The 12,500-nt window shown below is 33.2% G+C and overlaps 1 protein-coding gene across 5 annotated transcripts in view; it reads left to right on the top strand.

The window, feature by feature from the left end:
- The window catches only part of LOC124953412 (suppressor of lurcher protein 1), a 360,539-nt gene that overhangs the window by 167,082 nt on the left and 180,957 nt on the right, over positions 1-12,500 (top strand). For all 5 annotated transcript variants that reach the window (XM_047504753.1, XM_047504751.1, XM_047504750.1 and 2 more), the window contains 2 exons: positions 8,187-8,343; positions 11,315-11,374. In XM_047504753.1, the coding sequence (XP_047360709.1) occupies positions 8,187-8,343; positions 11,315-11,374 (217 nt within the window). The remainder of the gene's footprint in view (positions 1-8,186; positions 8,344-11,314; positions 11,375-12,500) is intronic.

The raw sequence follows: 12,500 nt of genomic DNA, 5'->3' as shown, positions 1-12,500 counted from the left end.
TACATACAAAGAGAGAGAGAGAGAGAGAGGGATAAGAAGGAGGGAAGAGAGTGAGCAAAGAAAAAGAGAAATACTCGAACGATTCTAGGAAAACTCCTTTTGCGTGGTTGAATCGTTAAAAAGAAGTTGCAGAGATTATGCAAAAATATTGTGCTATCGAACTAAACTCTCAAATCCATGGAAATCGAACCCGGTGAATAGATCGAAAAACAAAAAAAAGAAAAAAACAGAAAGAAAAGAAAAAAGAGAAATAGAAAGAGAAATAGAAAGAACACAGATAGTATGATCGGCGTAGGAGGAGGAGGAGGAGGAGCGGGGGAGGGGGCGGTCGAAAGAGAGGAGTAATTCAAAGTTTCTTAATTCTAATATCGCGCGCGCGCGCGCGCGCGTTACGATCCTGATGAGAGACTTTTATTTTTTTTTTCCTCTCTTTCTTTCTTTCCTTCTACCACCGTAAGATCTTCTTACTTTACTTTTCTTTGGAGTTTTTTTTTCTTTTCTTTTCTTTTTTTTTTTTTTTTTTTTTTTTACTATTATTATTATTATTATTATTATTTTATTTCTTTTTTTTTTTTTTTTTTTTTAAGAACGACCTCCCTCCCTTCCACCCTACCGTTCTCCTCTCCTCCTGCATCTTATTCGCGCGCCATTTCTACTACGAAATGTCCGAGAATGTGACGGGAAATTTTATGCTCCGCCACACACTCACCTCCTCTCCCTCTTTCTCACTCTCTCTGTCTGTCTGTCTGTCTGTCTCTCTCTCTCTCTCTCTCTCTCTCTCTCTCTCTCTCTCTCTCTCTTTCTCTATATACTTCTCTTTCTATTTCGCTCCCTAGACGTATTTCTCCGGCATTGCGGTCGCTCGTATAAAATATTCAGACGGGAGATACGTCGGTCCTTCGTTCCTGTCGAATTATATATTTACATTTTACGTATCCTACTACGAATCTTACTATGGTATCATTCGTTCGTTCGTTCGTTCGTTCGTTCGTTCGTTCGTTCGTTCATTCGTTCATTCGCACTGCATTCGTTGCATTATATGCGTGATATAAAAGCAAAATAAAAGAAAGTGGAAAGAGTGAATAGAGAAGGGGAAAAGAAAATTTGAGCCAAGAATAGTACGGGGATTTTAATCCAAGAGCCAAATCTACGACACTAGTTTTACGACAGAAATTTTGTTTCGCTTGATGGCAAAGGACACTTTTCGCTTCTCGAAACTTTCTAAGAAACCTTTAAATTTTCTTCTTAGTTCGAGATTGTATACTTGCAGACAATTAAAAGAATACCAACGTACGAGTTTTACCACCGAACTATCTCTTTCTCTCTCTCTCTCTCTCTCTCTCTCTCTCTTTTTCTCTCTGTCTCTCTCGTTTTCTTTTCTCCTTTTTTTTTTCCTTCTCTTTCTTCCGTTTCTTCTCGACGATTGTCTGTCCCATTTCGTTTTTATTATTTTTCGTTTTCTCTTTTGCCATTTGTTTTTTCTTTCGTCTTTTTCTTTTTCTTTTTTTTTTTTTTTCCTTTTTTTGTGATACGACAGTATAAAAGAAAATGAAATTTTTATCGACATCATACCTTCTCTCATCTACATCGAGAAACGTTATCGGAGTCGTTCGAGATTATCATCGAAATCGCGCCTTTCCAATTCGATTTGAATTTAAATAATCGTTCGATCGTAAGGTAACACCGTGTAGCCGGTTTTCTTTCGAGTTTTCTCCGAAGGAAAATGTCTCGCAAGAATATTTTCCTCGTCTCTTTCTCTTTCTCTCTCTCTCGGTATCCTCGTAAATCTCTCATATTATTCATCACCTATTGACATTTTACTTCGATATAATCCTCAATAAATTATTATTTATCTATCTATCGTACCATTTGAAAAATATACCAAGAATCGTTTTAATAATCAAGTCACCCCTCACCCGATCACACCCCCTCCCCTCCCCGTCCTTCCTCCCATTCCCTTTTTCCAATCCAATTCAATTGAGAAGAGATGCTACATTTGTGAATTTATTTTTCATCGGGTTGCATTTTACACGATTAATGTTTCAACGATAACACATTCATTTTGCAGTATTTTCGTTTGCCATTTCACATTACGGATTACTCGTTCGACAAATTCAATATGTTTCCCTTTCCTTTCTCCTCCCCTCTTCTCTCTCTCTCTCTCTCTCTCTCTCTCTCTCTCTCTCTCTCTTGCACAAACAAATAAATCAAATATAGTTTAATATTATAACGAAAAGATATTTAATTGAGTTTGTATGAACAAATGAAAGATATTTTCTTCTGTTTCTATAATTTTATTAAGTACAATTATAAATGGTGAAATTGATAATATGAATAACATTTGAAGAATGTCATTTAGATTTATTAGCCTATTATTCTCACTTTCTCTCTTTCTCCTTTTATGTTTATTGAGACGACCTATAAACGTAAAGGCAAATAGTACAGTGTTATCGTAATGAATGAGTCAGTCTTATTTTGAACGTCGATCCTATCGGTGATACGAAACAGATCCTAGCACGTTACCAATGTAATTATACGTGTACGATATTAATTAATTAATTTATTTACTTATTTATTAATTAATACGTTATAACAAGATCATTTATCAGAGTCTAACAATTTCTCTCGTATTATTAAAATCCGTATTATAAAAACAATTCCTTTCCAATTTCTTTTTTTTTTTTTCCCTTCTTTCTTTTTATCTTTTCTTTTTTAAATCTCGTTAGGACAAAATCAGTTCCCTTGTTTCAGTTCGAGCGATAATTTGTGGGTACACGTAGAATATCCGATTCGTTTTACACGAATACTCTCTTCTCTTTTCTTTTTTCTTTTTATTTTTATTACTATTTCTATTTCTATTTCTGTTTCTTTTCTTTTCTTTCCTTTTCTTTTCTTTTCTTTTCTATTTCTCCCTCACTCTCTATACTTTGTCAGGCTCTGTTCGATCGTTCACGCTGCAATCGTAAACTCTTTATTCTCTCCGTGTACGTATCGGGAATATTCAAGTTATACGTGTGCAGAAGATAGGAGCTCACGTATCCGGATGTATTCCAAATATTTCGATACCCTTGGTATTCCAGTTGGTAAGTGTAAGTGTATATTGCATCTATATATATATATACATATCTATATATATGTATATATACACATATCTTTATACGCGTATGTATGTACATACGTTTATACGTGTATGTATTGCTGGGAGAAGAGAAGCTACTCTCAAAGAGCGGCTTTATACGATTCCACGTGTACTCTACTACACTATGTATCTCTCTCTGTCTCTCTCTCACTCACTCTCTCTCTCTCTCTCACTCTCTCTCTCATTCTCCTTCCCCAACTCTCTTTCTCTGTTCCGAAACTTGGAGTTCAACGTGGCATGTCGTGTAACACACACTTTTCTTGCAATCTGCAACGTGACACCGGATGCACGACGACGACGACTACGACGACGACAACGACGACGACGACAACGACGACGACGACGACGACGACGACGACGACGATATTCGTACCTTCGACACACGTATGTATCTACCACGTGCGGAAACTCAGTCAACTCAAGAAGACGCGTTTTTCAGTCTTCTTGACTGTCTATAGCCTTATTCATAACATTTGTATATTCCCTTTTCTCATATTATTTTTCAAATTCCTATCGCACATATATATATATATATATATATATATATATATATATATAGAGAGAGAGAGAGAGAGAGAGAGAAAGAGAGAGCAAGAGAGATAGATCTATTTATTTACTCTATTTGTTTACTCATATGTCATGCAATATCTCAATCGTAATATAACTTGTTATTATTTTGTGATTGCCTTGATTTACTTTTATAAAAGGATTATAGAACGAGAATTAAAAATGAAATTTTTGTTTTCTTTTTTATTTTATTTTATTCCTTTTTCTTCGCGTATAATTTCATTTACTCTCGATTTGTTTGATTCGTTTTATAAACGATCAATAGAATCGACGATCGTAGAGAGAGAGAGAGAGAGAGAGAGAGAGAGAGAGAGAGAGAGAGAGAGAGAGAGGGGAGGGGGGGGGAAGGTAGGGGAAGGGGGCGGGGCAAATTTTTTCACGTCGTGAATTTTTTCCTTTTGTTTTTTTTTCTTTTTTTTTTTTTTTCTTCTTCTTCCGATCAATCAAAAAGAAACATAATAACGTTCAATTAGATTTGTTTATTTATCACTTGAAATCATTTTCCTATCGAAGACTTTTATTTTCTTCTTCCTTTTTTTTTTTCTTTTTTCTTCTTTTTTTTTTCTACGTCAAACGAATACGAAAGTTCGCAAGAAGACCAGAGTTAAAATCTGCGACCATGGAAAAATAAAAGAGTATTCCACTTTAAAGTACGTTTAACTGACAAGTGAAAGTAACACGAACCTGTAATTTACAACGTTGCGAAACCACAGCAGCTTCGATGGCTACTTCCTCTCTTTTCTCTTCTTCCTTTTTCTTTTTATTTTACTTTTACTTTTCCTTCTTATTCTTATTCTTCTTCTTCTTCTTATTCTTATTCTTATTCTTATTCTTATTCTTTCTTTTTCTCTTCTTCATGTTCTTTTTCTCGTGGTAGCTAAATCAATGAAGAAAACGAAGACAGAATATACGTTAATTAATTCGCCGTTTGCACTGGCGACCGTCGACGTACTTTCGTGAGAAACTTTTTAATTCGTTTGTCGTCGACGAAGAAGGAAGCTTTGTCAAAGGTTACTGGAAAAGTGAATTGCTTTGAAAACTTAGAATAATTTGCTCGTGTAATCGTGTAATCGAGCGGACAATTTTCGAAACTTTGCGTCCATTGCCCTTTTCTTTTTTGTTGCTTTTTTTTCCCCCCTCTTTCATTTCTTGTTTTCTTTTTTTCTTTTTTTTTCTCTCTCTCTCTCTCTCTCTCTCTCTCGTCCTCTAATTATCAGTCGTTACGTATGAAATTACGTTATTTTCTTCTTCCCCGTCGTTACATTGGCAAATGATCAAAAAGAAATCTTACACGCGAAGGAGAAGAAAAGTTTTGAAGAGGAGGAAGAAGAAGAAGGGGGAAAAAAAAAGAAAAGAAAAGAAATAAGAAAAATAAAAAAGGAAAAGGAAGAGGAAGAAAAAGGATATAATTGAAGAGGTGTAATTAATAAGTAATTATTAAATAAATAGGACGTGCCTTTAATTTAAACGTACGATTATTTTTTTTTTTTTTTTTATAATTAATCTTATATCAAAAATAAGAATGGAAATCACGTGACGTATTGTTATCTGATAAGAGAAAAATCTCTTTGGAATAATCATTGAAATTCTTTCGAGTTAAAGGCAACGATGAGAAGTGTAAAAAAGGGATATAAAAAAGAAAAAAGAAGAAGAAAAAAAAAGGGGAAAAAAAAAGAAAAATAAAAAGGGACGATAGAGAAAGACAACGGAGAATGTTGAAGCTTAACCAAATCTTTGCAGTGTTTGTATATATGTATTGCACAGAGGAGCTTTGTTTTCGTACGAAGCTTTTCCGTATAAGCGGATCTCTTTCTTTCTCTTTTTTTACGAACAGACATACATACACACACACAAACACACACACACACATACACATATAAACGAACACGTACGTACATACGCATGCACGTATATATTCGCGTACAAACAAAAACGAACGAACTCAAAATAAGATAATGGAAAAATAAGAAAGTGGAAATATGAAATTCAACATGTGTTTGTGTCGAAGTGTAAAAAAGAAAAAAAAAAAGGAAAAAAAATGGGGGGAGTGAAGTGACGTTGAGCGAAGGGGTGAGTGGGGGAGTTGGGGGTTAGCGTCAAGAAAAAAGAAAAGTTTGAGGATGACTTTTTGTTTGAGCGAATTATTAACAAGATTAACTATACAATTTTAATTTAATTGTAAAAATTATAGTCCGACGTTGTCGATAAATTTCTAGAGAGAGAGAGAGAGAGAGAGAGAGAGAGAGAGAGGGAGTGAGAGTGAGACAATGATGACGGACGAGCGAAGGGTAGCTTGACAACGCGCGTTCGCCCTGTTGACGGGTCATTATGTTCTAACGTGATTATGTCAGTCAAGTGTCGTCAGGATAGATAACGATTAGTCAAGATAACTGTAGGCTCGCAATGCCTCTGTTAATCTACGATCATTTTGTGTAATCTCACAATTCTTAACTCTTATTACGTTCTTATTGTATATCAAATTATGTATTACCTTTTCGAAATTAATATAATGAGAATTAATTTCGTTTGATAGCGATATCATCTCCTGTTCAATGGCGATGATAAATAATTAATATCGTTAAATAATAAATAATAACGTAAAATGTATTCAGGATGAAATTTTGATTTTATTAATTATTAATTGATCAGTTCGTTTCCTTTTTTTCTTTTTTTTTTTTTTTTTTTTCTTTTCTTTTCTTTTTTTTTTTTTTTTTTCTTTTTTTTTTTTTTTTTTGTTTTTTTTTTCCTATTTAATTTCTACGTAATAAGAACGTAAAAAACCATTCGTTCTCGATATGTGTAATAAAATTTATACGATATTATATGTAACGAATAAAAAAGGAGACAAAATAGAAAAAAAGAAAATAGATTTTCCAATGAGGAGAACGATATATCCAATCTACCTACCTACTTATCTACTGCAGCAGCTTTTAATCGGAGCGAAGGAAAGGGTGCTAATTTTTTTACAACTCCACGGGGAAAGAAAGCTTCTTTTAACACAGAGAAAAAAAGAGAAAGAGAGAGAGAGAGAGAGAGAGAGAGAGAGGGAGCTTTAAAATGTGCTTTAACGAACGCCAGTGCAAAATCTTTACTTTCCTCTTCTTGAAGCAACGTAGAAAGAAAGAGAGAGAGAAGGATAGAGGGATTGAGAGAGAGAGAGAGAGAGAGAGAGAGAAAGAGAGAGAAAGAGAGAAAGAGTCGATGGGAAACTAAAAATTTTCGTCGTCGAGTAGAATACCAGTGTGTGGCCCCTCTTCCCTTTACTTCCCTTTACTTCCCTTTTCACGATGTTGCTCGCTTTCTTTTTTCTTCTCTCGGGAAAACGAGCGTTCTCTCTCTCTCTCTCTCTCTCTCTCTCTCTCTCTCTCTTCCTTTCTCTCTCTTCTTCTCTCTTTCTCTCTCTCTCTCTCTCTCTCTCTCTCTCTCTCTCTTCTTCTTCTCTCTTCTCTGCTCTCGCTTTTGTTTCAAGGATAAAGGAACGATCCCCGTACGTTTTGAGTCTGACGACCTGGCCGATGTAATTGCCCGTCCCCATCCCAAAGATCATAAAATTTAAAAGTGGCTGGCCGACTCAAAGAACAACGTTACATGACTTTCGTGTGAATACATTCTTTTTTCTATGAGAAAAATAAACAAAAAGGATAAAGAAAAAAAAATTATACACATATATATATATATATATATATATATATATATATAAAAAGGGATGTTTTTTCTTCTTTTCTTTTTTTCTTTTCTTTTTTTTTCCTTTTTCTCTCTGTTCGTCAAGGGGGAAAAAAAAAGAATTGAAATAAAAACGAAAGAACATAAAACCCCGTAGAACTGAACCCATTCCTCTCTGTCATTAGAGTAACAAAGTCTCGGTATAGGGTACTTTCAAAAAAATTGTCCTCTCATTATTATTTATTTTTATTTATTTTCGTGGTTTTTTTTTTCTTCTTTTTCCTTTTTTTCTTTGTTTTTCTTTTTCTTTCCATTTTTTTTTTTTTTTTCTTTATATTGTCCAGGATACACTCCCATCGCTCTTAGAGAAATTCAGGCGAATTGCTTTCTAGAACCTGCGTCATATAAGTAGTAATATATATGCAGATGAAGGGCGGTTTCACCCTTGTATGCGGCTCTATTATTAAGTAGTATAAAAAAGAGAAAGAGAAAGGAAGAGAGTAAAAAAGAAGGAGAGAAAGAGAGAGAGAGAGAGAGAGAGTAGTTGTAGGTAGTGTATGTATTTTCTCTCGGTAACTCATTTTCGAATCACTTTGCGTGATGCAAACTCGACTCTGCAGAGAACTTTTCTCTCTCTCTCTCTCTCTCTCTCTCTCTATATATATATATATATATATATATATATATATATATTTAATACTTTAAAAGATGAAATTTATATTTTATTCGTACATTTTCATTATTCATTATTCAATTGGGATCAATTAACAAAGATTTTAATTGTTCTCTTATCCTGTTTTTTTTTTCTTTTTTTCAGGATTATTCGAGACGAGTGGATTGCTAATACCTGGAACGATGTGCGACCACGAGTTTGTCAGTTCGCAATTAACGCCTCAATACGGACGATTTTATTCGCCACGTTATCCCTCCTCTTATCCGAAGAACATTCGATGCTCATATCTCTTTCGAGCAAGGTAAATGATCCATCTTAATCCGCTCATCATTCACTCTGAGATATAATCCTATATCTCCATACATACATATATATATATATATGGAGCTTGTAAACATTGTTTTTATTTCGAAATTGATAAATTCCATGTGAATGAATTGATTAAATTAAATCAGAGATATATTTTTCTTTTTTTTTTTCCCCGATAGATGATTAAAAAATAATTTTTCAATCATTTAAAAAAATTTACAATAGAAACTTAACAAAAGTTATTCGTTTTAAATATCGTCATATAGAGATTATCGATTCTTGATATATATATATATATATATACATATATATATATATATATATATATATATATATATATATCAATGATGGAATATCTTAGGATGATTTCATGTTCATCGAATAATCCAGAACGATCCGGAACCATAATCGATTTACTACTAATCCATATATAATGCATCTTGAATCCATTTCTGACTGAAACCCGTATACTCAATATTCTCATGTAATGGATTCTCTAGTAATCCGTAAGGTAACTCTTGATTAATTAACATACATTCGATCTATCCGTCGAATCATCTTCGTTTGGTTCATCTTATAATTAGAGACATAGAGATATCGAGACGGAGAGAATGATCTTCTTATATTCTATATTTCACGTAGGCATCGTTTATAAAATACTATGAGAGTTCGTATACGCTCACGTCATCGCGATTTTTGCTTACCTTCTTTGTCTATCTGCTGTCTCTATCTCTCTCTCTCTCTTCACATTCGCGCGTCAGCGAGAAATTTTTCCGATCGTGTTCGATCCAATTTTCTTTCTTTCTCGATTGTGCAAAACGTATACCCGAAGAGTCGTATCTGAAAAATTTTTCTCTAAAAATTTTGTTTTTCTTTCTGCAAGAAAAAAGAATGGAAAATAAAAAAGAAGAAGAGGAGAGAAAAAAAAAATATATATATATATATATATAGAGTAGAAAATTCAACGGAGATGATATAAAAGGATTAGATTGACGATTAGATTAAAACGAAAAAAAAAAAAAAAAGAAAAAGAAGAAGAAAGAAAGAAAGACAGAGAGAGAGAGAGAGAGAGAGAGAGAGAGAGAGAGAGAGAGAGAAAATGAGTTAATCTCTCGTCAAAAGGAATAGACTTTTCAAACAATTTTTTGGCTTCCATATATATATATATATGTGTGTGTGTGTGTGTGTATGTATATATATGTGTCCTTCGTTTTTCGTTAGATTAACGCACTGTCGACGAAAGTTCCTCGTTGGTTTATGCAAGGTTCGTGTGGCACTTTCAAAATAGCCGCATAAAAGTCTGGAATGGAGGAGTGGAAAAAGCTCGGAGAGTTCTCCGGCACGATATCGTGCAGCATAGAGAAAGCCGGGTTCTCTTCTATTCTTCCCTTTGGAATTTAGAAAACAAAGACATTGGAAATATAGAATGCGAAATATACCTATGGATCCTGGCAATATCATGACAATAAGTTCTCTTTTCTTTTTCTTTCTTCTTCTTCTTCTTTTTTTTTTTTTTTGTTTTATTATTGTTATTATTATTATTATTATTATTATTATTATTTTTTTTTTATCTTTAATTTTGTTCCGTTTAGGATTTAATAGAAAAAAAAAAAAAAAAAAGAAAAACATCAAAGGGACCGCAAGAAAGAATTTAAGGCGCACGTCGTTTGTCGAAACCGAAGGAATAACTTTTCTTCCTCTTTTTTCCTTTTTTCTTTTTTCTTATTTTCTTTTTTTTTCTTTTTTTTTTTTTTTTTTTTTGTTTTTCTTCCTTCTTTCTCTATTTTTAATATTTTACTTCTTTCTCCCCCTTCGGGGAGATGTAAGAACATTTATTTATTGAGGGTCTTATCGATAGAGAAATTTTTTCCACTCCCCCCCCCTCCTCCCTTTTATTTTCCTTCTTTCATCTTTTCTTTCTTTTCAAACAACGTAAAAAAAAAAAAATAAAAAAAAATAAAAAAAAAAAAAAAAGCAAAAAAAAAAAAAGCATTCCAAAAGAATTCGAAATTAATCCGTATTTCCGTCGATACACTCGATTAACGAACTCGATGAAAGCGTACGTTTCGATTTAAACGTTACGCTCGAATATCGATAAATATTGGCGATTCATTTCGATAAAATTTAGTCCATCATAGTCGTCGGCGTCGTAATCGTCGTCGTTGTCGTCACCGTCGTCGTCGTCTCGATTGTCTTCGCCGTTCGTATTCACCAGCCGCAATCATGCGAAATAATAGTTAGCGTAGTAAATAGGAAATGTCGTTCGAACGTAGCGAGTTTAATCGTCGTTACCGTATGCAGATAGAATTTCCAAGGTAGCATTGTGCTTTCCGCTTAATTGTAGTAATTGCATCAAAATAGTATTCGCAGTTTGGTGGATATATACATACATACATACATACAATACATTGGACGGATACGTTAGCATTATGATGAGATTTATAATCGTTTATTGAAATAATCTAACTTTTTATATAAATCGATAAATATGAATTAAGAATCGATTTCACGTTCTAATTACTTTTCTAATCGATATCTTATCATTCGTCATTAATCGTCAATTATTAAATCGTCCATTGAAAATCAATTTAATCGTCATATATATATATATATATTAAATCGTCATAATAATTTCTAATAAATAATCATTCAATGACAATGTAATAAAGCGTCGTTTAAAATTGATCGTTCAGATTATATTTTTGTCCGTATAATAAATTATTCATTGAAAATATTTATATTAATCCATGTGAATTTATAGAAATCTTAACGTTAAAAGATATTCGAATAGAGAATTTAGTTGCAACGTACTCTTGTAAGATAATCTTGACCTTTGAATTCATGTCCATATTATCATAAGTCAGCTGTGAATCTTCTTATCCAAATGCTCCTTCACTAACTTCTCTCATTGAAGTTTTGTCGAAGTTACATTAATAATGCGACTTTCGTTCCATTTGTTTTAGACTCAAGGAGAGGATTCGTATAGTGTTCGAAGAGATTTCTCTACAGAAAGGGGATCTTAGGTAAGTGTTATCTCAATTTAAATGTCGTTTCATTTAACCTTATCCGATCGAGTGTAAAATTTTCCATATACATACATACATACATACGTACATACATATATACATATATATATATATATATAATATATATGTTCTATGATATAATAGTAACTTAGTTAATTTAACTTCGTCGATATAATATTATCGACATTGATGTCATCGTTTCATCACAAATTATATAAAGATTTTAAATATGCATACATATATATATTATATATACACGTATTATATTATTACGTCGTAATTAAAGAAGATGATTAATTTTATCGATAATTTTCAAATGTAATCGTTTATTATTATTCATCGTTAGGGGATGAATCATTTAGTTCGATGTTTTCTCTTCCTTTTTTTTCTTGTTGTCCTTTCCTTTCTTTTTTTCCCTTTCTGTTTTTCTTTTTTTTTTTCTTTTTTTTTTCTTTTTTTTTTCTTTTTCTTCTTTTCTTCCTTTTTTTTCCCCTTTATCCCGTTAGATAATCGCAATCGAGCAAAATTTCCATATTGATCGTTGAAATTACGACGTCAATTTTTATCCCGTGTTTTTTTCTCCCCTCCGCCGCCGCCGCCGCCCTCCCCTCCCCTCCCCTCTCAGCAACCCCGATCATAATAGCGTTCGATCCATAATCCTCCTATTTCTGGATCAACGAGAGAAAATATTCGTTGCTAGAGAGGAACAAGCGATCGTGGAAACTCACGCGGGCAAATCGGAAATTACGTTACGTTCGAGGCGTAAAATCTAATGAACCATTAAACTAATCAAACGTACTCGTTCAAATGTTTGCCAAGTAGTACCAGTGCTAGATAGTAATACCTGATATAACGTTGCCGATACAGAGACGATTTTCAAATAATCACGTGAGTTGTAGAACATTGAAATATATCGTAGAATGTTCCGAGAAACTGAATCTGACAGCTAGCAAACAGGATTTTCGATTTTTATCTCTTCCCTCTCTCTCTCTCTCTCTGTCTTTTTTTTTCTTTTTCATTTTTTAGTTTCTTTCGTACTTCACGTCGTACTCCTTTAAAAAGAACTATTTGGTGTCCTTGACAGATAGTAGTATCATTTGATATCTCTATAATAATACAGAAT

This window comes from Vespa velutina, chromosome 12 (assembly GCF_912470025.1).
Source record: "Vespa velutina chromosome 12, iVesVel2.1, whole genome shotgun sequence".
In the NCBI taxonomy this organism is placed as follows: Eukaryota; Metazoa; Arthropoda; class Insecta; order Hymenoptera; family Vespidae; genus Vespa; species Vespa velutina.
Note: the sequence above shows the minus strand (reverse complement) of the source record. Positions and strands in the feature narration are given on the sequence as shown.